This window comes from Suncus etruscus, chromosome 8 (genome assembly GCF_024139225.1).
Source record: "Suncus etruscus isolate mSunEtr1 chromosome 8, mSunEtr1.pri.cur, whole genome shotgun sequence".
Taxonomy (NCBI): Eukaryota; Metazoa; Chordata; class Mammalia; order Eulipotyphla; family Soricidae; genus Suncus; species Suncus etruscus.
The window spans coordinates 65,118,163-65,142,994 of NC_064855.1; the positions used below are offsets into that span (position 1 = coordinate 65,118,163).

At 37.4% G+C, this 24,832-nt stretch overlaps 1 protein-coding gene across 1 annotated transcript in view; it reads right to left on the reverse strand.

Annotated features, from left to right (window-relative positions):
- Positions 1–23,144, reverse strand: part of LRRC63 (leucine rich repeat containing 63) — a 78,760-nt gene extending 55,616 nt beyond the window's left edge. The window contains exons 1-4 of the mRNA XM_049778484.1: positions 23,063–23,144; positions 20,294–20,917; positions 19,872–19,964; positions 9,009–9,181 (exon numbers count right to left, since the gene is read on the reverse strand). Coding sequence (XP_049634441.1) covers positions 9,009–9,181; positions 19,872–19,964; positions 20,294–20,917; positions 23,063–23,144 — 972 coding nt within the window. The remainder of the gene's footprint in view (positions 1–9,008; positions 9,182–19,871; positions 19,965–20,293; positions 20,918–23,062) is intronic.
- Between the last annotated feature and the right edge of the window lie 1,688 nt (positions 23,145–24,832).

The window sequence follows — 24,832 nt, forward strand, 5'->3', positions numbered from 1 at the left end:
AGGCCTATGCCAGGTCATTATATCAATATTCAGGGTGTAAGGTACATTGTAATGAGATTTATTAGATAATAACTAATCTGTATGTATAGTGTTTTCCCATTTTAATGTGTCTATGCAAACAAGGATCAATGCCACGAAGCGTTATTGGTGCATCTGGACGCAATAGGAACAAGACCAGCAATTTCCATGACATAGTTCAATCATAGGCATCAAACTGAGGGATAGTTCCACCACAATCCTTACTGAACAGCTTACAAAGAAAAGACAGGATGAAAAGTGGATAGAAACATCATGGTAGAAGAATATATAGAGAGTTACAGCAGTTAAAGAAAATAACCATAAAATATTCAAAAAATATATGTGTTCAATATGTGTTCGATTTGTGTCCTTCTAAATAGTTCTGGGATTTGTAAGATCTACTGTATGTCTTTAGTCAGAGATTGAAGCTGTGTGTTACTGAAGTTAAGAAGGGTAAATCTGGGGTACTGATGGTTGGGAGGAGCGCCCCCGCGCGGTTTCAAAATGTGGACTGGTATGAAAATGGCAGTGATAGACTGAGTATAGCTGAGAAATTATTTGCCTCACCCCAGATCAAACTACACCCCCTGATCCACCCTCTAGACCCGGCCTGGGAGTGGGGAAAACCCAGGGTGCCCCATGAGCTCCTCCCAGAAACCCACCTGGAGATCCGGAGGAAAGGGGGAGAGGGGGTTCGGGTGACCCAGGTCCGGGCCCCCCACCCTAGGCCAGGCCAAAAGGCCGCTGGCACATACGGAGGTCTGCCAGCTGCCCGCCCGTGCTGCTAAAAATCCAGCTCCAGGAAGGGAGAGAGACCCTCCCAAGCCCGAAGGACAGGGATTTAAGCCCAACCTAGGCCGGTCCCCAGACCCGGCCTGGGAGTGGGGAAAACCCAGGGTGCCCCATCAGCTCCTCCTAGAAACCCACCTGGAGATCCGGAGGAAAGGGGGAGAGGGGGTTCGGGTGACCCAGGTCCGGGCCCCCCACCCTAGGCCAGGCCAAAAAGCCGCTGGCACATACGGAGGTCTGCCAGCTGCCCGCCCGTGCTGCTAAAAATCCAGCTCCAGGAAGGGAGAGAGACCCTCCCAAGCCCGAAGGACAGGGATTTAAGCCCAACCTAGGCCGGTCCCCAGACCCGGCCTGGGAGTGGGGAAAACCCAGGGTGCCCCATCAGCTCCTCCCAGAAACCCACCTGGAGATCCGGAGGAAAGGGGGAGAGGGGGTTCGGGTGACCCAGGTCCGGGCCCCCCACCCTAGGCCAGGCCAAAAGGCCGCTGGCACATATATATTCTTAATCCTTATATATTATAACATATGTAATATGATTATATATTATATACAATGATATATTATATTTACATATATAATATATAATATATAATATATCATATATAAGAATTCTTTATTATAAATATTCTTAACCATGTGTAGTCCTATTGTCAAATATTTTATATTTACTATCATAACCTTATTTTATATTGACCATCATAGCCACAATATATTAATAATATATTTAGCTAGTAGAATTAGTAGTGTTTTGGATAGAGCCACACTCTGTGGCTACTCTAAAACTATTCCTGGAACTCCCATGTGCAAAGTTTGAGCCAACTCAAACTTTTGAGTCATCTCTCTGGCCCAATATTATAAAATCTCTTCAAATATTTGTTCTACATCAATCTTTTTCTTCTTCCAGTGTTCATTTGTTATTGAATGTTCTGATTTTATTGTATTCTGTACCCAATCTTTGTTTAACAGATAAAATAAAATTTTGATAGTTTAGATAAATTTTGATTTTTCATTAACTTGTTACATTTTGTTTTGGTTTTGGTCCATATCTAGCAGTGCTGAGGAGTTATTCTTGGCTTTTTGTTCAGGAATCACACCTGTAAATCCTTGAATTATGTGGGGTAAAGGATTGAATCTGGGTCCACCACGTGCAAGGCAAGTGCCTTACCTCCGATACTGTCCCTTTGAACCTTCACTGATTCTTTATTGCTGTGTTGGCAATGCATCCCTACAGTTATTAATATTATTGATTAATATTATCAAAGCAACAATAGTAGTCTTATAATTGATAGTTGATAGTACTAATATTTACATTTTTTCTTTTAGTATTTTACCAGAAAAGCACATTGTAATGTTATATTTAATAGTATATAATGAGATCACTCAAGTAGTAAAGCAAATGTTTAGCATATGTGAGGTCATGGATTTGATCTTCTGTATCACATGTTGTTCCTGTAATAATAAGTGCATCCAAGGCAATCCCTGTGTACCACTTGGTTTGGTTCTTATATATATATATAAAATAGTAATAATAATTATTTTCATTTACAACCCTGGTGGTGGGAATGGCCCTGATTCATTGTCACTCACTATGTACCTTAAATATTACTGTGAAAGATTTGTTATTCACTTTTGGTCACAATAAAAATTATATTAAAATTGATTATTATCATCTATGTAGTTATTTTTCTACATATATTATTGGGAGTTTTATTATTATATTTTAATATAAATATCTAATTTTTATAAATGGATTTTTCTTTTTGATTTAACTTAAAAATATTTTTTACTACTTATTTCTTTTCTCTATCTTCCTTTGTTGTTTCTAAAGCAAGAACTAGAGATTGAATAAACTTGGTTGTGGACCTTGTTGTGGGTCACACAACTTGTGGTGCTCTCTAGATCACACATTTGTCACAGCTCTGAATATTACAAACATCAGACTGCCCAGAATGCATTAAAGGCTTGCAAGTCTCTCAAGGAGTCATATCATGGTTTCATTTGTATTACATTTTCAATGTTCTACCATTTAGCCAGCCCAGGGTCTTAAGTTTTAATTGTTTAAATTTTATACTCTAAGCAAGAAATATAGCTTGAACGGGTGGAACACATGTCTAACATGCACTAGTTCTATCCCTCATGCCATGTGACCTTCCAGCACTGCTGAATGTGGCTCTATGTACCACTGGGCCTGAGCAATACTGTATCTCAGGGCTGAGCAGTGAACTATTGGGTCACACAGCTATGTTGAATAGCACCAGGAATGGCCACCTGGCCATAGCTTGGGAGGCCCCAAATTATCTTTTTTTAGTTTTTAATTTTTAATTAGTAGTAATTTTTTAAATTTACTTAAAGAAAATGCATCACATAGTTGACATAACTGATCATAATACATTTGTTTAGAAAGACCAAAAGCAACATGATTAAAAAAATAGAAAATTGAAAGAATAACTAAAGAACTGGAAGAGAAAGAAGGAAAAGTTCAGTAGCAAGTATATTTTTGAAAATTATTGAATCACCAATGAACTCATTAAAGCACTAGCAGATATCTTTGTAACTATAGAGTTCTAAAGTCAGAACTGTAAGATGAAGATCATTCAAGAAGAATGGAGATCAAGAAGAATGAAGAATGAAGATCATTTCAATTTTGTGTCTGTCTGTTCTGTCTACATTATTTCTCCCCCCATCTCCATACACCTATTTTTAGAAAATTGTCATTTACCATTTATTTTCTTGTTTTAAACATTCCCTGCTTCTTATTTTATACCACATATTGCTATTATGTGTTGTGCTTTGCCTTTTTAATATACCACTATATCATAACATTTATTTCACAGCATTAGCTAAAGCTTTCTTTTCTCACTCCTTTTATATTTTTTCTCTCTGAGAGTTTGCTTCTTTGTGTATTAGTAGAACAATCTATTTAGCCTGTTCTCTATGTATGAGCATTTGGGTCCTTTAAGTCTTTTAATTTCTGCTGAAGCATAGTCTTTATATACCATTTGACTTTTTTGCCAGAAAAAGAAGAAAGGTTAGGTAATTGAGAAGGGCATAAATAAATGTGATTTTAAGTTATCTTCATAGGAGTATATGCCACCTCCCAATAGTATGCTATAATCTCACCAAGAAGTTATTCTGTCAAACTTTACCCAATCTATGAAGGAAAAAAGTGCATCTTAGTGATTTTTAATTGCATTGTTATATCTTGAGTTTTAGCATTTTTCCATATTTACATTTTTGTTTTTATTTTTTGTTTCTTTTGGGAGGGTCACACCCAGCAGTGTTCAGGGGCTACTCCTGGCTCTATGCTCAGAAATCACTCCTGGCAGGCTCCGGGGACCACATGGGATGCCGGGAACTACCGTCCTTCTGCATACAAAGCAAATACCCTACCTCCATGCTATCTCTTCGGCCCCCATTTTTCCATATTTATAATGATCACATGTATCTGTTTTAGTGAGACACCTATTAGTATATTTTGTACATGTTTTCCCTGAGATACTATCAGAAATGCAGTTGCTTTTCTTAATTTTCTTTCCAGCTGCTTTTCTTGTATACAGAAACAAATTGATTTATGCATGCTGTCTCATTCTCTGAATCTTGGCTGAATTTTTTTTGCTTATCTTTAGTAGTTTTCTTGTGGATTCTTAAAAAAATTCTATGTATTAAGCCAATTGCATAAAGAGCTTTATTATTCCTTTCCATTTTGGACACTAAACACTAAATTTTCCTACTTATCTTCTTATATAAAAGCGCCGGGCGGTGGCGCTGGAGGTAAGGTGCCTGCCTTGCCTGCGCTAGCCTAGGACGGACTGTGGTTCGATCCCCCGGCGTCCATATGGTCCCCCAAGAAGCCAGGAGCAACTTCTGAGCGCATAGCCAGGAGTAACCCCTGAGCGGCACAGGGTGTGGCCCAAAAACCAAAAAAAAAAAAATTAATTACTCTAGCAAGAAGTTCTATTAAGTATGTAAACAAGTAACTATTTTCTGACTTAACTAAACTTTGCTAAGTTTAGTTTGCTAAGTCTATTTCCTTTTCTGGTATTGTCTTTGGAATCTTCTGTTTAGTGCTTAGTGTTTCGTGCTTCTGTTTAGTGCTTTAAAAGAGAGAAGAAAGAGGAATAAAAGAGGTAGGGAGATAGCAGTACCACTTCTAGTCATCTTAGATTGAACTCTCTACAAAAGCACTTCTTCATTGCTTATCTAGTCCACATAAAGCCATTTTAGCCTACAATTACTGCTTATGCTTCATCAAAAAACTGGCCAGAGGGAAAATTTTTAGGGTCTTTTCTGATATTTTCCAAGAACACATCCTGTCCTGGTCATACATGTGACCTCCTAAATTCCTCAGTAAAGGTGATATTTTTAATGACCTAATTTAGCAAAGAAACTTTTCATGATTTATTTTCTTTTTTGAACTATATCTATGAATTTTATGCTTCATGAATAGGGTCTCCCTGTTTTCAAGCCAAAGGTTTTTCCTTTCTATTTACCCCATCTTTTGGTGTGCCTAGGCAAAAATCAAAAACAAAACAAACAAACAACAACAACAAAAACACCTGCCACACACACACCCTTTTTTCCCTTTTCTTTTTCTATTTCTTATCATTTAAACAGGGGCTCCTGCCTTTTTTCATAGAATCTTGGGACATGGATTACTTTGTTTTACTACATATTCCCACATTTTTCTATAAAACTAAGAAGAAAGAAATAAATAGAAAAAATAATTTAAAAAGTTAAGTTTTTTAGACCACTGTGTCTTGTGCCTAAACTTTGACACTTGCTTCCTTGAATAGTCATAGGCAAGCTTCTTTTATTGGGATTCAGTGATCTCATTTGAAGATTAATATTACATCTTCTTTGCAGTTTTTTAAATTTTAAGAGAAACATCTTGAACATAATGGACACTAAAGAAATGATTATTATTATTCATACTGCAATTGAGGTCAATATAAAAGTAATCTAGTGCTATATTTGGCACAAAAGCTAAAAATATTGTCAATAATTTAAAGATATGGTAACTGGGTTTTTCCTTCAATTCCTTGTTCCCCCTTGAACAAACTTGCTTCTCTCTTTTGTCTGTGTTCTACCTTGGCCACATTTCTTCTCTTTTAATCCTTTACATCTTTCTAAGTAAATTTTAGTAAAAAATACTCTGCTTCTCTAAAAATATTATAATAAATATTATTTTCCATATTGTGATGTATAATTCAAAAATCACTCTAGAATAGCCATAACCATGCCCACAAATGTAGTCGTCATGTCTGAACCAGGTCCATCAACTCACTCTGTTCTCAAAGAGATATAAACGAAGCTATGATAAAGCTGTAGTATCAGTAGTAAATAGTGTTTTGAATTTCTGGACCGCACAACCATATTTGTGGCCATGTGACAACTTAATTTAATACTGTCATCCCCATAGGAACACACCAATTTAGATACCAATGAGTAGCAGAAGTCACTTAATATTCAGAAACAAGTGAAATAAAGAATGGTCAGTCATCAACACGACTTTATGACTTAATAATCTTGTTGAAGATAGAGTAATTTCCACAAATTTGTAGCTATACTATTTTTCCCTTTTATTTTCTTTCTATTCTCCTAAAAATAAATTTTCTCTCACTTATCTGGAAAAAATATTTTACAGTCAACTATTTTATATATGTTCTTTAAAGTAATAAAAACTTGATGGCATATAAAATAAAAACATGGCACTTTCTAACAAAATATCACTCTAAATGCTTTGAATTTGAGTATTTGTACATGCTTAGTTGAGGGTGAGAGATAGCACAGTGGGTAGGACATTTGCTTTGTATATAACCAACTTAAAGACAATCCCCTGCATCCTGTATGGTCCCCTTAAGGCTGCCAGGAATAATTTCTGAGCATAGAGCTCAGAACCCCTGAGCACCACCGAATGTGATTCAAAAACAAAAGAAAACAAAAATGCTTAGTTGATGGAAAGAAGATAAATAAGAACAGAGAAGCTTGGGCTTACTTTTTAAGCCTGTGTTCTCCCCTGAACTTGTATCTTATCAGCTTGTCTGTGTTTCTTTCCTTGCCTATTTTCACTTTGTCGAAACCTGCCTTATTTCTTAAACATGTATTTCTCTTTTTATCCCTTAACATCTTTCTTTTTTTTTATTATTAACCTGTTTTGTCTCAAAGAATCAAATTAATTTTTTACTTAAAGAAAGTGTATCACATTATTTTTTAATTTTTAAAAACTATCTTTATTTAAGCACCATGATTACAAACATGTTTGTAGTTGGGTTTTAGTTATATAAAAGAATACCTCCCTTCACCAGTGCAACATTCCCACCATCATTGCTCTCCAACTCTCTCTTCCCCCATCCCTTGCCTGTATTTGAGACAGGCATTCTATTTCTCTCATATCTTTGTCATAATAGTTGTCAGCATAGTTATTTTTAAACCTTAAATGGCTGAATAGTATTCTATTGCATATATAGAGCATCTTTCTAAATAAAATTTTAATAAAAACTATCTTGCTTTATCTAAATTAATTAATTAATAAGAACAGGGAGGCTTAAAGATGCTTAGTATTCCTGGGAAATCTCTGTGTCAACAGAATAAATCCATTTAGACTAGACTAAATTAAATTAAGAATACTTTTTATTTTTAAGGGAATGATAACAAAAATACAAAGCCCATATAGTGGAAGAAATTATTTGTTCAAACTTCTTGTGATAAAGGTTTAATATGCAAGATACATAAAGCACTAGTAGAATGTTGGGGGGTGGGACACACAACCCCCTTCTAGAGAGAGGAACAGAAACTTTCTCAGAGAAGAAATACAAATGGCATATGAAATACAAAAGGCATATGAAGAAATGTTTTACATCACTGGCCATATAGGAAAATGCAAATCAAAACAACAATAAGGTATTGCCTCACATCATAGAAACTGGCATTTATGGGGCCGGGAAGGTGGCGCTGGAGATAAGGTGTCTGCCTTGCAAGCGCTACCAAGGAACGGACCGCGGTTCGATCCCCCGGCGTCCCATATGGTCCCCCCAAGCCAGGGGCGATTTCTGAGCACATAGCCAGGAGTAACCCCTGAGCGTCAAACGGGTGTGGCCCAAAAACCAAAAAAAAAAAAAAAAAAAAAAGAAACTGGCATTTATTATAAAGAACAACAATAACCAGTATTGGCATGAATGAATGACCTTCATTCACTACTGGTGAGAATAACAACTGGCCCTGCCTTCATATGAACAGTCTTCAAAAATTAAGCAATTGTGGGGCTGGAGAGATAGCACACTGCTAGGGCATTTGCCTTGCACATGGCCAATCCCAGATGGACCTGGGTTCAAATACTAGCATCCCATATGGACCCTCAGGCCTGCTAGGAGCGATTTCTGAGTGCAGAGCCAGGAGTAATCCCTGAGCATTGCCAGGTGTGACTAAAAAAACAAAACAAAACAAACAAGCAATTGAGCTTCCATGTGACCCATCAATACAGCTCATGGGAATATACCTCAAAGACCAAAAAAAACAATGCAAAATAAACACAAGAGTTAAAATCTAAAAACTGGAAATTCCAATCTGAAAATTGGAAACCCAAATGCCCAAGAATAAGTTATAGCACAAGGATGTAACTGAATACTTGACTGTAAGTTAAGATAGGGTCATACAGTTTGCTCATATGTAAATGAATCAGGAAAGATTCATGCTGAGTGAAATGAGTCAGAGATAGAGGGACAGATACAGGATGATATCACTCATAAGTGAGATATAAAAAGCATTGTAGAGGAATAACTAATGCCTGCAGGGAATGGAAGCAAAGAGCAGGAAGTTTGTAACTGAGTAGGGAATAAGACAGGGAACTAGAACTAGGTGTTGAAAAGAGGTAAAGTAACATATATAATACCCCACCAGTAATGGTAGGGTAAATCACAGTACTTAAAAAGGTGGGGGGAAGCTGGCCACATGGCTGTGATATGGAAGGAAAACTGGAGGCATTTGGTGGAATTAAGTGGACAACTGATAAGGGGATTGGTGTTAAAACATTGAAGTCCTGTAATTTAATCAGATTAACTTTGTAGCTCAATAAGTCAGTGATTCAACTTTTAATTAATTTTTAAAATTCCTTTAAATACAATGGAAATTACCTGTTAGGAAATAGAAAGTCAACAATAATTAATAATATAACCAGAAATGGTCATCAAAATGATTTAGCATACCTTAAGATTAAGTGCATTTCTTGCAAATAATTGACAATTAAGTATGGCTAGGTTGACCATAGCTATTACTGTTTCATATTGTGTTGCTGCAATAGTCTTATATATCTTAAAACCTTCACCATATACAGCATGTGGCATTGAATCATCCACATTTCTTGTCTCTTTAAGGAAATCTAAATAAGAATGACAAAATGAAACATAAATGTGTTGTTGCCTAGAGTAAAAGTAACCATCATTACCATTGACATAATAGTTATACACATACTCTGAAAGAGATTTTCCCATAGTATTGCCCCTCATTCATTATCACTATGTGCCTTAAATATTGTTGTGAAATATTTGTAATTTGACAATAAAAAAATGAACAGTTCAGAAGTTAGTCAAACATCAACTAAGTTTACTTCATCATGACAAAAAACCTTTTATCATCTATCAAAAATGGTCTTTCCAGAAGACCAGAAATTTAGTATAGAGGGTAAGGTGTTTGATTTACATATGGTCAACCAGATTCAATACCTGGCACCATGTATAGTTCCCCATCACCAGCAGGAGTAATCCCTGAGCATAGAGCCATGCATGAGTAAGGCCTGAATATCACCAGATGTGACTTAAAACAACAACAAAGTCTAGCCAAGTATATTTTGAACTTTTATAAAATGCATTTTATATTCCTGGTTATATTTTAAGATTAGTAATATTTTATAGGAACCACACCCAACAGTGTTCAGGAAGGGAGGAGGGCCCTGGAACCATGCCTGGAGTAATTCACAATTGTGCTTAGGTAATGCTGGACCACATCTACATAGATTAAGACATATACAATTCACTGGAAGGCCTCGCACCAGCAGGTTAATACTTCTGAGGATTGAATTAGTGAGCTCAAAGATGAAGTGCAGTAAAACTCCAGACAACAACAGAAGAACTTAAGGGGCTACTTTAAGACAAGATAAATTCCACAAACACACCAAACTTCTATAGAAAAATGGCACCAAACTCTATAATAATAATTTCTCTCAATGTCAATGGACTAATGCCCCAATTAAAAGACACAGAAAAAAAAACAACAATTAAAAGACACAGACTGGCAGAATGAATTAGAAAACTGAACCCAATGTTCTGCTACCTACAATAAATACATTTTAACACTAAGAATAAACAGAATAAACACTGATTCAAAACTCAAAGATTGGAAGATAATTAGTTAAGAAAAACCATCAAAAAAAGCCAAGTGGCCATGCTAGTATCAGATGACACAAATAGATTATGAGAGACAGTGAAGGTCATTTAGTAATTATCAAGGTATTTGTACACCATGAAGAACTAACACCCCTAAACATGTATGCACCTAATGAGGTACAGCAAAATACTTAACACAACAACTAATAGATTTGAAGGAAGGCATCAACAGTAACACAATAGTTGTATAAGACTTCAACACTTCTCTACCATCTCTCAATAGATCAACTAGAATAAAGTTCAGTGAGAAAGTAAATACTTTGAAGGAAGATATGGAAGAGAGGGGCTCAGTGTGTTATACATACATATGTATATATACACATACTTCCATGAAATCAAGAGCATAAAAACCATTATCAACTATCTTCTCAGACTATGATGCACAAAATAGATGTTAAAGACATAAAGAAACAGAGAAACAGGACTGTGAAAAATTGTGAGTGCTGCCTGTGTGTGTCTGTCTACTGTCCTACCACGTGAACCTCTTGGAAGTGGGCCAAAAAGAGGCTCCAGCAGAGCATGGCCACATAGCGAAGGAAAGAACACCATCGCAACAAGAAGAAAAAATCACACTAAGAACTGTGCTGGATCACTGAGCCCAGCATTTCTCTCCAGACTGTCTTCTCTGCCGGGTGCTTAGGCCTAAGATTTGATCCTGTGTGATGCATCATCCAGGGATGACTCCCATCCCTTGGAGGCAAGTCGACACATCCAGAAAGGGTAGAGCAAAAGGAGTGTGGCTGCCTACATCATTTATCCAATGAATGCCACCACAACACGTACAAAAACCCACAATAAAAGTGTCACAATGGGGAAATGACGCAGGCCAGCATCAGACATAGAGAATGAAGATGACAATTCTGATGACCAGATAATGACCAACCAAGTAATCAACCTCTCAGATAAGGACTTTAGACAAGAAATATGGAAGATGCTCAAAGAACTCAAAGAAACCATGGATCCAGTTGAACAGAACACTAATAAGAACCAAGAAAATATGAAGACAGAAATCACAAAACTCTAAACTGAAATAACATGTCAACTAACAGGCCTGAAAAACTCAGTAAACGAAGTGAATGACAAAATGGATAAGCTCTGGGACAGGGTATCAGAAGCTGAGAATATACTTGGTGCTAAGGAAGATGAGATAAATAACAATTCCATACAGCAGGAGAGATTGGAAAAAAAAACATAAAGCAAATGAACAGACAGTGGAAAAATTAGTCAAAGAATGGGAACAGATGAAAATAGAAGTCTATGATAAGCTCAACAGAAACAACTTAAGAATCATTGGAGTCCCAGAAACCCAGGAAGAAAATTTCCAGGAAGAATCAACAGTCAAGAACATCATTAAAGAGAAACTTCCAGAGCTAAAGAATATATGTGATCAAATCCTGCATGCTCGAAGAGTACCAACCAAAAGAGACCCCAGAAAAAAATACCCAAGACACATCATAGTCACAATGACGAATCCCACAGATAGAGACAGAATTCTGAAAACAGCAAGATCAAAAAGGGAAATTACATTCAAGGGAACATCCTTGAGATTTACAGCAGACCTGTCACCAGAAACACTCAAAGCCAGAAAGCAGTGGTAGGATATTGTGACAAGACTGAATGAAATGAATGCTTCACCTAGAATACTGTACCCAGCAAAACTCACTTTCCAGTTTGACGGAAGAATACATGGTTTCACAGAAAAAACAGCTCAGAAACTTTACAGACTCAAAACCAGTATTAAGAGAAAAACTGAAAGACCTAATTTAAGACAAGACTAACCAAAAGACACACCAAATTTCGATATAAAGATGGTATTAAATCCCAGGACAATTCTTTCTCTCAACATCAATGGACTAAATGCACCAGTTAAGAGACACGGAGTGGCTAAATGGATCAAAAAACTCAATCCAACCTTCGGCTGCCTATAAGAAATGCATCTGAATAGTCAGAACAAACATAGACTCAAAATAAAAGGCTGGAGAAAAATTATCCAAGCAAACAACACCCATAAAAAAGCTGGAGTGAAAAAAAAAAAAAGCTGGAGTGGCCATACTAATATCAGATAATGCAAACTTTATACTCAGGAAGGTAGTAAGGGACAAAGATGGACATTTTATATTAATCAAGGGGTATGTAGAGCAGGAAGAAATCACTCTCTTAAACATATATGCATTGAATAAGGGTCCAGCAAAATATTTAATACAACTGTTGACAAATCTAAAAAATAATATCAATAACAACACAACTTTGTCAACACGGCTTTGTCAACACTGGATAGGTCAACCAGACTGAAACCCAACAAGAATATACTAGACCTGAGGAGAGAAATGGAAGAGAGAGGCCTAGTGGATATATATAGGACACTCCATCCCCAGAAACCTGGATACATATTCTTCTCCAATGTACAAGGGACATTCTCCAGGATAGACTACATGCTGGCACATAAAATATACCTACATAATATCAAGAGGATAGAAATTTTGCAGGCTACCTTCGCTGACCACAAGGCTCTGAAATTATTTGTGATTTATCAGATATTTCCAAAAAGACACAGAAGAAAAACTTTAACACCTGGAAGTTAAACAACCTCATACTAAATAACCAGTGGGCCTGAGATGAAATCAAGGAGGAAATCAAAAGGTTCCTGGAAACAAATGACAATAAAGACACAAACTATCAGAACTTATGGGACACAGCAAAAGCAGTACTGAAAGGAAAATTTATAGCTTTGCAAGCACACATCAGGAAGGAAGAAGGAGCTTACCTGAGTAGCTTAATGACACAGCTAATAGAACTAGAAAGTTCTCAACAGAAGGACCCAGAAATAGGGAGACAGAAGGAAATAACAAAGCTGAGAGCAGAAATCAACGAAGTGGAAACCCAAAAAGCAATCTGAAAGATCAATGAAAGCAGAAGTTGGTTCTTTGGAAAAATAAACAAGATTGATAGACCACTGGCAATTCTTAAAAAAGAAAGTGAGAGAGAAACTTGATAACTCGTATTAGGAATGAAAAAGGAGAGATCACTACTGATATGGTAGAGATTCAAAGGGAAATCAGAAACTACTTTGAGGAACTCTACGCCACTAAAAATGAGAACCTGGAAGAAATGGATAAATTCTTGGACTCTTATAATCTTCCATGATTGAAGGAAGAGGATGTAGCATATCTAAACACAGGCATCACTATTGATGAAATTAAAACGGTAATCAAATATCTGCTCAAAAATAAAAGCCCAGGCCCAGATGGATTCACTAATGAATTCTTTCAAACTTTCCAAGAGGAACTACTACCAATCCTGGCAAGACTCTTTCATGAAATTGAACAAACAGAAACACTTCCAAATAGCTTTTATGAAGCCAACATCACCTTGATACCTAAACCAGACAGAGATGCTACCAAAAAAAGAAAATTACAGACCACTATCATTGATGAATACAGATGCAAAGATCCTCAACAAAATCCTGGCAAATAGGATTAAATGCCTCATTAAGAAGATTATCCACTATGATCAAGTAGATTTCGTCCCAGGAATGCAAAGCTGGTTTAACATCTGTAAATCTATCAACATAATACACAACATCAACAAGAAAAATAAAAATCACATGATCATATCAATAGACGCAGAGAAAGCATTTGATAAGGTCCAATACCCATTATTGATCAGCAAGATGGGAATGGAAGGAACCTTTCTCAATATAGTTAAGGCCATCTACCACAAGCCAGAGGCAAATATTATCCTCAATGGAGAAAAACTGAACGCTTTCCCTCTAAATTCTCGCACAAGGCTGTCCTTTCTCACCACTCCTATTCAACATAGCACTGGAAGTACTCGTTATAGTGATTAGGCAAGAAAAAAATATCAAGGGAATCCAGATAGGAAAGGAAGAAGTCAAGCTCTCACTGTTTACAGATGACATAATACTCTACTTAGAAAACCCTAAACTGCAAAAGCTTCTAGAAACAATAGACTCATATAGCAAGGTGGCAGGCTACAAAATTAACACACAAAAATGTATGGTCTTTCTATACACCAATAGTAATAAGGAAGAAATGGACATTAAGAAAACAACCCCATTCACAATAGTGCTAAACAAACTCAAATATCTTGGAATCAACTTGACTAAAAATGTGAAGGACCTATACAAAGAAAACTATAAAACTCTGCTCCAAAAAATAAGAGAGGACACACGGAAATGGAAACACATACTCTGCTCATGGATTGGCAGGATTAACATCATCAAAATGGCAATACTCCCCAAGGCACTATACAGATTTAATGCAATCCCTCTAAAGATACCCATGATATTCTTCAAAGAAGTGAATCAGGCAATTTTGAAATTCGTTTGGAACATTAAACACTCTGGAATAGCTAAAGCAATCACTGGGAAAAAGAATATGGGAGGAATTACTTCCCCCAACTTTAAACTTTACTACAAACAACAGTTATCAAAACAGCATGGTATTGGAATAAGGACAGGCCCTCAGATCAGTGGAATAGGCTTGAATACTCAGATTTTTGATAAAGGAGAAAGAAATCCTAAATGAAGCAAAGAAAGCCTCTTCAATAAGTGGTGTTGGCACAATTGGATAGCCACTTACAAAAAATTGAACTTAGACCCCTAGCTAGCATCATGTACGAAGGTAAAATCCAAATGGATTAAAGACCTCAATATCAGACCCGAAACCATAAGATATATAGAACAACATGTAGGTAAAGCACTCCAGGACATTGAGACTACAGGCATCTTCAAGGAGGAAACTGCACTCTCCAAGCAAGTGAAAGCAGAGATTAATAGATGGGAATATATTAAGCTGAGAAGCTTCTGCACCTCAAAGGAAATAGCACCCAGGATACAAGAACCACCCACTGAGTGGGAGAAACTATTCACCCAATACCCATCAGATAAGGGGCTAATCTCCAAAATATACAAGGCACTGACAGAACTTTACAAGAAAAAAATCTAATTCCGTCAAAAAATGGGGAGAAGAAATGGACAGACACTTTGACAAAGAAGAAATACAAATGGCCAAAAGACACATGAAAAAAATGCTCCACATCAATAATCATCAAGGAGACGCTAATCAAAACAACGATGAGGTACCACCTCACACCACAGAGAATGGCACACATCACAAAGAATGAGAATAAACAGTGTTGGCAGGGATGTGGAGAGAAAGGAACTCTTATCCACTGCTGGTGGGAATGCCATCTAGTCAACCTTTATGGAAAGCAATATGGAGATTCCTCCAAAAACTGGAAATCGAGCTCCCATATGATCCAGCTATACCACTCCTAGGAATATACCCTAGGAACACAAAAATACAATACAAAAATCCCTTCATTACACCTATATTCATTGCAGCACTATTTACTATAGCAATACTCTGGAAACAACCAAGATGCCCTTCAACCGACGAATGGCTAAAGAAACTGTGGTACATATACACAATGGAATATTATGCATCTGTCAGGAGAGAAGAAGTCATGAAATTTTCCTATACATGGATATACATTGAATCTATTATGCTGAGTGAAATAAGTCAGAGAGAGAGAAAAACTCATAATGGTCTCACTCATTTATGGGTTTTAAGAAAAATGAAAGACATTCTTGCAATAATAATTTTCAGACATAAAAGAGAAAAGAGCTGGAAGTTCCAGCTCACCTCAGGAAGCTCACCACAAAGAGTGATGAGTTTAGTTAGAGAAATAACTACATTTTGAACTGTCCTAAAAATGAGAATGTATGAGGGAAATGGAAAGCCTGTCTAGAGTACAGGCGGGGGTTGGGTTGGGAGAAGGGAGATTTGGGACATTGGTGATGGGAATGTTGCACTGGTGATGGGTGGTGTTCTTTACATGACTGAAACCCAAACACAATCATGTATGTAATCAAGGTGTTTAAATAAAATATTAAAAAAAACAGAGAAACAATGTAATACCTTCAAACTAAGTAGTTCACTACTGAACAACCAGTGGATAAGAAAGGAAATAAAAAGATTCCTGGAAACAAATGAGAAAGAGGATATGAGCTGTTGCGGGGACACAAAAGCAGTGTTAAGAGAAGTGTTCATAGCTATGCAAGCATTCATTTTGAAGGAAAAATGGGCCCACAAATATAATTTGACTACACAACTTAAGAAACTGGAAGGTGACCAAAAAAGGAGCATAAAGTAGGTAGGACAGAAGAAATAATAAAACTTAGAGCTTAAATTAATAAACTAGAAATGATAAAAACCAATCCAAAAGATCAATGAAACCAAGAGCTAGTTCTTTGAAAAAGATCAATAAACCACTCGCAATAGTCAGAGAGATACAGAGAGAGACAGAGAGACAGTAAGACAGAGATACAGAGAGAAAGTTCTAATAAACTAAATAAGAAACAAAAAGAACATCACAACATACACCACAGAAATTCAAAGTATCAGCAGAAGTTAATATAAACCCCCTTCAAAAATGTGGAGAAGAGATGAACAAAATCTTCCTTAAAGAATTACAGATGTCCAAAATACACATTTAATTTAATTAATATTGTTAATCATCTGGGAGATGCAAATCAAAGCAACAATAATTTATCATTTTACACCATGGAAACTAGCATACATCAAAAAAACCAGAACAACCAGTACTGTTGTGGATGTGAGGAAAAAAAAGGACTCTCATAGTAGTGTGGATGTCAACTGGCTCAGCCTTTTTGGAAAACAATATGGACATTCCTCAAAAATTAGAAACTGAGCTTCATTTAACCCAGCAATACCATGCCTGTGAATTTACACTATGTGCCCAAAAACACAATTCAGAAGACATCAGCACTCCCATGTTCTTTATTGTAACACTATTCACATATTATTCACAATAGCAAAAATCTGGAAACAAACCAAGTACCTAAGATCAAATGAGTGGGAAAAGAAATTGTGATTATATCTACACATGAAATGCTATGAAGCTGTTAGAGAAAATAAAGTTGGGGCCAAAGTGGTGGCGTAAGCGGTAAGGCGTCTGCCTTGTTGGCGTTAGCCTAGGAGGACAAGGTTCAACTCCTCAGTGTCCCATAGGGTCCCCCAAGCCAGGAGCAATTTCTGAGCCCATAGTGTCACTCGGTGGGTGTGGCCCAAAAACACAAAAAGAAAAAAGATAAAAATGAATTCATGAAATTTTCTTACACATGGAGAGTATTATGGTCAGTAAAATGAGTCAGAGTAGAATAATTGTACTCATCTGTATGATATTAAAAACATAGTAGGATATATGAACCTAGCCACAGCAGTCTGTCAGTTGTGGGTGGAGTTTGGGGGAAAAATTCTCAGTTTAAATTGAGCTGAGGTCTGTGAGGCTGTTGGTGGTGGTCAGAGTTGGGACTTAAAATGTGCCAGAGAGATAGCATGGAAGTAGGGCATTTGCCTTGCATGCAGAAGGATGGTGATTTGAATCCTGGCATCCCATAGGGTCCCCCGAGCCTGCCAGGAGTGATTTCTGAGCTTAGAGCCAGGAGTAATCCCTGAGGGCTGCCAGGTGTGACCCAAACCACCCCAAAAAAATTTTAAAAAAAGGATATGAAAGTAGAAAGGAGAAAACTTCAAACAGAAATATCAGGGCTTAGAAACAGGGTAGGTAAAATCATTTTTATTTCACATAAGAAAGCCACACCAACAGAATAATAGCCATTGCAGACAGAATTAGTGAGCTAGAAGATGAAATGCATAACACCTCCATAGAAAATAAAAACTGACAAAAATCCTCAAAGAAAGTGAACAGATAACAATAGAACTCTGAGAAAAACTCAATAGAAACAACTTCAAAATTATTGGGGTACCGAGACCCAGAAAGAAAACCCTGCTGAACAATCAAAGTTAAGGACATCACTACTGAGAAATTCCCAGAACAAAAGAGTGCACGCAACCACATCCTGGATGCTAAAGAGTACTAGTTATAAAGAAATTCAAAGAAAAGCATCCCAAGTCACATACTAATCACATGATGAAAACCACAGACAGTGATAGAATACTGAAAACACCATGATCGAAAAAGAAAATTACAAAGTGGCGTCCTTAAGATTTATAGCAGATTTATCACAAGCAACTCTCAAGTTCTGAAGGCAGTGGTGGGATATAGAGACAAAATTCAACAAAGTGCTTCGCTAAGGATTTTTCACCCAGCCAGACTTTCATTCAGTTTGAAAGAAGGACACACAGCTTCATGTATAAACAGAATAAAGAGATGCATGTCACAATACAAAAATCTTTTGTCTTGAGAGAGGAAATTGAGTCAGAAGGAAAGGAGAGTGAGGGAAAATAGAAATCTGTCCTGTTTTCAGTGATGATATCAACCTAGACATCATACTGTCTTTTTATAAACACATTCACAAGTAGAAATTGTAGTTAAAAATTTTATCATTACACACAAAGAGAAAGACAAAATTATGAAAATTTAAAATTTTTTTAAATTTTATCATTACACACAAAGAGAAAGACAAAATTATGAAAATCATCAGCAACATAAAGTTGGTGAGATATAGGCACAGGTGTCCCAGATATTAGAATGTTCAAAATATTTCAGATAATCTGATGTTATCATTCTGTTAAAAATTGAGCAGTTTATATTGGGCAAAGCATCTCACTTAAAATCAACTATTAAAGAAGGCTAGAATATATAACAACTATTAGAGATTAATCATTGTAGGTACAACTTAAGTGACCACAATTGTTGGAATAAGCTAAATTTAGTAGGAAGCTCTACATTTACATTGACTTTTGCCAGAAGGCATTTGTATTATTGCAGACAAGAGCTCAAATAGAAAAGAGTACAATTGATAGAGTGATATTTCAGAATTACCAATATAACTGGAACTTGAGGGACAAAAATATCAGAGAAAAATTAAATGTGGGCCAGAGAGATAGCATGGAGGTAAGGCATTTGCCTTGCATGCAGGATGGTGGTTTGAATTCCGGCATCCCATATGGTTCCCTGAGCCTGCCAGGAGCAATTTCTGAGCGTAGAGTCAGGAGTAACCCCTGAGCACTGCTGGGTGTGACCCAAAAACCAAAAAGAAAATGTTTTGAGTGCCAAGGGTCAAATCCAGGGCCCTACATGTGCAAGGCAGGCATGCAATCTCTGAGTCACATCCTTGGTCTGACATTTTTTTAAAGCATATTTCCTTCAAAGGTTGCCCTTTTTATTTACTTTTTGTTTGTTTGTTTGTTTTGGTCACACCCGGTGACACTCAGGGTTTACTTCTGGCTATGTGCTCAGAAGTTGCTCCTGGCTTGGGGGACCATATGGAATGCCAGGGGATCCAATTGCAGTCTGTCCTAGGCTACAGCACACAAGGCAGACTCTTTACTGCTTTGAGTCACCGCTCCTGTCCCAAGAGTTGTCCTTTTTAAAAAATATATTAAATAAAATAAATTAGGAGCCAGAGAGATAGAACAGCAGTAGGGCGTTTGCCTTGATTACTGCTGAGTATGACTTCAAAACAAAAATACAATTACTGAGTATATGGCTTAAAGAATTATCTGTGAAGTATGTATGAATCACACAAATATACACAAAACACACAACTAAATTAAAATCCTTCTAGAGAAAGAGAATAGTATAAACTTAGAAAATTAATGTAAACCTTGCCTTTACCTCTACTTCGGATGATCTTGGATGATTTTGAGACAATAACCCCGGGTGGTTTGGGAACATGTTCTATTGTTTTTTCTTGATCTAAAAAAGATTCTAGAAAAAAATATAAAAAAATGGGAAAACAGAAATTTGTGAAAATTCATTTTGAGTGTATTATAATTTCATTAAGGCTATTTTTGTCTGTTTAATATTAATGAAAATGTGTCCAGATCTTATTGTAAAGTGTCCTATTTGAACTTGGAAGACTTAAAACATCTAAACTTTTTATCTGCCTTCTAGCCTATGAGATGAATGTATAGTTAAAGTTGATCACATCCCCTTACTCTACAAATATAAATAGGAGTCCCATTTGCTTCATGTACACTCTCCCCTTTTATCAACATGGCCACATTTATTACTAAACACATTCAAACTTAACTTACCTAAGTAAGCCTGTCTTAAAGGTCTTCTTGGTAATCGTAGTTTTGGTAGGAAAACTTGTTCCGAAAAATTATTAATCTTTAAGGAGATCGCTTGACTTCGTTGAAAATGCGAAGGCCATGATCTTTCATTTTCATCTGTTTCCTGCTGGTATCTAAGTTTAAAGGCCTTAATTTTTGTCAAGTAATTTGTAGGGATATCAATAGAGCTATGGGAAACATTAAAATGGGGAATAAAATTTGTAGGTTTGAGGACAAATGAAGGGATCTTCTGCCTGATTCTTAGAGTTTTAACTACCAAATTACGTTTAAGTTCTGATGGTACTTCTATTTCTGTTATTTTCTTGTGGTTTTTTCTTTTCCTTATGTTTTTAGTTAAAGTTGCAGGATAAGCTGGAAAAAATATCGGAGCCTGTCTCTGGGCTATTTCTCTCTCTGGAATATACCAACGGACTCTTTTAAAGCTCTTTTGGGGTAATGAAATATAAGTTATTTCTTCTGACACACGATGACCATATAAGATATTTTGGATACTGGTATGGTATAGTGGTTTGTCTATACCAGTTTCAACAAATATAGGCTGTTTTTCAAAGTTCACAATTTCATCTTGAGCATGCTTAGTCTTGGCTAAATGAGAAAAGCAAAAGCATAATTAGATTATATTTATCAAGGTATCAGGGACAAAACTATGAGTATCTTAGCATTAATAACTTGTCTTGACCCATTCTCTGCTCTTTCACCTTTAAAAAAAAATGGTGCCTGCTAAGAGCAGTCACCAGGAAAGAATGTTCATTGTACCTCTCCTTATTCAACTTTGTGATACTGTTCTTTAAATTAAAAAAAAAGTTAATAAAAACTAATAAAATGAGGATATTAGTGGAAGAGAACTTGAGTAAAGACAGAGAAAGAATAGCAATAAATCAAAAATATAGACTCACCAACACTAAAAACATAAAATCTTAGCTACAACCACCAAACTTTGCAATGTGCTTGTCAAGATACTAGGCAGGAAGTGGGTGTAGAGGTGGAAGGTGGGAAGTGGTGGAGGATGAGAACATTGGTGATAAGGGTTGACAGTAGTGGTGGGGTTGGTGTTAACATATTATATGCCTAAAATTCAACTATAGATAACAGCAAATCGCGGTTATTTAAATTTTTAAAAATGTATTAAGAATAGAATGAGGATATAAATGGAAGAACATTTGAATAAACACAAAAGAAAGATTAAGTGAAGTCTAGACAGAAATGATAAGCTAGTAGATGAACTAAGAGAAGTATAAAAAGGAACTCAAGAGCAGAACATTAAATTAGTTAGTACATGGGGCTGGAGCAGTGGTGCAAGCAGTAGGGCATTTGCCTTGCATGTGCTAACCTAGGACGGACTGCAACTTGATCCCCCGGCGTCCCATGTAGTCCCCCAAACCAGGAGCAATTTCTGAGCACATAGCCAGGAGTAACCCCTGATCATCACTGGGTATGTCGCCCCCCCAAAAAAAAAACAAAAAAAGGGGTGGGGTAGGGGGAATATAAATCAGTTAGTACAAAAAAATGTATTGAAGACTATAAAAAACAGTGAAAGAGAAAATATTTTAAAATTGCATTATCATCAGACCTATATGGAAAGAAGCAAGAGAAATACAATTCTTATTGTAAGAGTTGAAGAAAAGAGAGAAAAGGGAAGAATTCTTATTTAAAAACTTCCCCAAGCTATAGGAGTTAAATAATCAGTCAGTAAGTGTGAAGTTCCAAACAAATTAAATACAAACATATGCATATCAATACACATTTCCGTTTTTAGGGAAATTACAGGACTATGTTCCCACAAGAAAAAGCCGTAATATGTTCTCAATATTGCATTCAATTAATCACTCAATTGAAAACAAAAATATTTCATCTGTGTTTGTATTTCAGAACACCTTCTTGAATGTGTACTGTAAATTCATTAACATTAGCAATAGCACTGTAGCTCACGCCTGGGGAAAATTGATCCAGATTAAGTCATTTTCTCTGTAAGGCACAACACAATGTGTGTTTAGCAATCTAGACATCACTTGACCACTATCCTAGGTATCATTTTAGAAAGGTAACATCACCAGTTAAAAGAACCACAAAAGTTCAAAAAATCAGGGTACTGAATATAGACAAGCAAAAAAAAAAAAAGGTTTATAGTGTGAAAGCCGAAACAAGGCAGCAGGATCCTTAACTTAGTAAGGAACATTTTTGCATGCTCAAAGCAATAGTTTACTTCAACTGCATACACCTGATAATAGGAGTGGGGAATAGCTCTATATTCCCAGAGGTCTTCTTCATGATGCATTGTTTTGCTGAAAGGACAATATAAATTAAAGGACAATAGAAATGCACTGATTTGTATAATACAAAAATAATTTAGTGGTTAGGTAAATTCCCACCCCCAGAATCTACAAATAACGAGAATTGACTGTACCTGTAAAGTCACTTGTATATCATTATCTTACACAAACCTCTTATAGGTTATTTTTTATTGTGTAATATTGTGGTTCTGCACTGTACTGGTCGAGGAATTTCTGTAAAAAATATTTTAACAGGGGCCGGAGAGATAGCATGGAGGTAGCGCATTTGCCTTGCATGCATAAGGACTGTGGTTTGAATCCCGGCATCCTATATGGTCCCCTGAGTCTGCCAGGGGCGATTTCTGAGCATAGGGCCAGGAGTAACCCCTGAGCGCTGCCGGGTGTGACCCAAAAACCAAAAAAAAAAAAAAATTAACACAAAACTGACTCACATACATACCTTTATAAGATGTCTTAAATGAAGGCAACTTAGGGAATTTTGGAGGTAAAGGTCTTCGAAGAAGTTTTACCTTGCATTCCATTTTAATAAATAATAAGCAAGCACTGTTTTCACAAGTATTGGTTATATGAGTTAAATTTCTTTGAATGTTTGATATGTTGCTGAAAATATATGTCACTAGAATTGTGATCACTATATTTACACTGTACTGAATCCAAGCAAAATTCCTATTATAAAAAAGAGAGTAAGCAAATATTTCTTTAAGACTTCTAGATAAAATTTAACTACAAAACAGAATTTTAAAGTACATGATAATTACTAATCGGAGTTATTCTAAAGAAGTTTACTGTCAGTGCTATTTCATCTAGTAAATACTCATTTTTCTAGAACAGTTTAAATAAAAAAATCTGGTTCCAGACCTCTAAAATGTTACTAGTATAATTTGGAAAAAAAGCTGTTAGTCAAAATTATTTGAAGATCCTCTTTATCTAACGGTTCAAAAGTAATCTTTCTGTAATTTAAAATCCCATCACTCTACTTGACCCATTACTATTTAACCCAGAATAAGATAGGCGTCGACATAATATTCTGAGCTAATACTATTAAGAAATGTCACAAGATAGAACCAAAAAAGAAAAAAAAGTGCGTTCATATCACAGGGCAGCATTAAACCGGCACCCTCCAATTCTGTGTTGACAGACTGGAAGGGAACGCCCTGAATGGAGCATAAAAAGGCCTTCCCTAAGCCCAAAAGACACGATTGCACGTTAAGAGCTCCAGGGATGCGACTGGAGCAGTACGTTCCACCGGGCACCAGTAACTTTCTTTCCTTACTGTGGGATCTGCCCACAGATAAGCCCGGAAACGTACGTGCTTTTTTAAGCTTTCTAATCAGCCCCTTTCTTTCGGGCAGTCCGCTGCTTCTCCAAACAACCAGATTTTCATCTGCAATAGCTAGCCTCTTCTCGGAATACAAGCCCCGAAGTAAGTAGGGTCACGCGAAAGAGGCGCCTGTACTGACTCCTAGGAAGCCTTAGTGACATAAAGCAGCCAGGCCTTCTCACCCCAAAAAAGTACATCCAGAGATCTGCCTCGAGTCTTAGCCAAAGACGCCGCCGCCCTGCCCTCCAATCCTCAGGTGCAAGGAGGTTAGTTAGGTGGGGAAAGCGCGGGTGATGGATGTGGCAGAGAGAGGAGAGGGTCCAGCCTGGAGGAAGGGGGCGGGATCGGCGGGCGGAGCTAGTTATGGGCGGGGCTAATAATGGGCGGGGTCCCTGGGGCAGGGCGCCGCGCCGGGGTGTTGTAGGCGGGGCTACTTGTGTGGGCGGGGTCCTCGGGCGGGGCTCGGGTGGGCGGAGCGCCGCTCCGGGTGGGCGTTGTGGGCGGGGCTAATTGTGTGTGGGGTCCTTAGGGCGGGTGCGAGGAGGGTAGGACTTTCGGGTGGGCGGGGCGTTCTGTGTGTCCGGTGTGTTTTGTGGGCGGGGCTAATTGTGTGAGCAGGTCATTGGGCAGGGCGCGAGGAGGGCAGGGCTAAGGGTGCGAGAGCTCGAGCGATGTGCGTTGTTGTGGGCGGGGCTAATTATGGACGGGGTCCTTAGGGGAGGGGCGCGAGGAGGACGGGGCTCGTAGGCGTGTGGGCGTGGCTATTTGTGTGGGCGGGTCTTTAGGGGCGGGGCGCTAGGAGGGCGGGGCGGGGTGTGCGCTTGCCTAGCCAGCTGCACGTTACCGTCCCACCCATCCCACCAGCTAGCCTGACTCTCACTGCGGGGG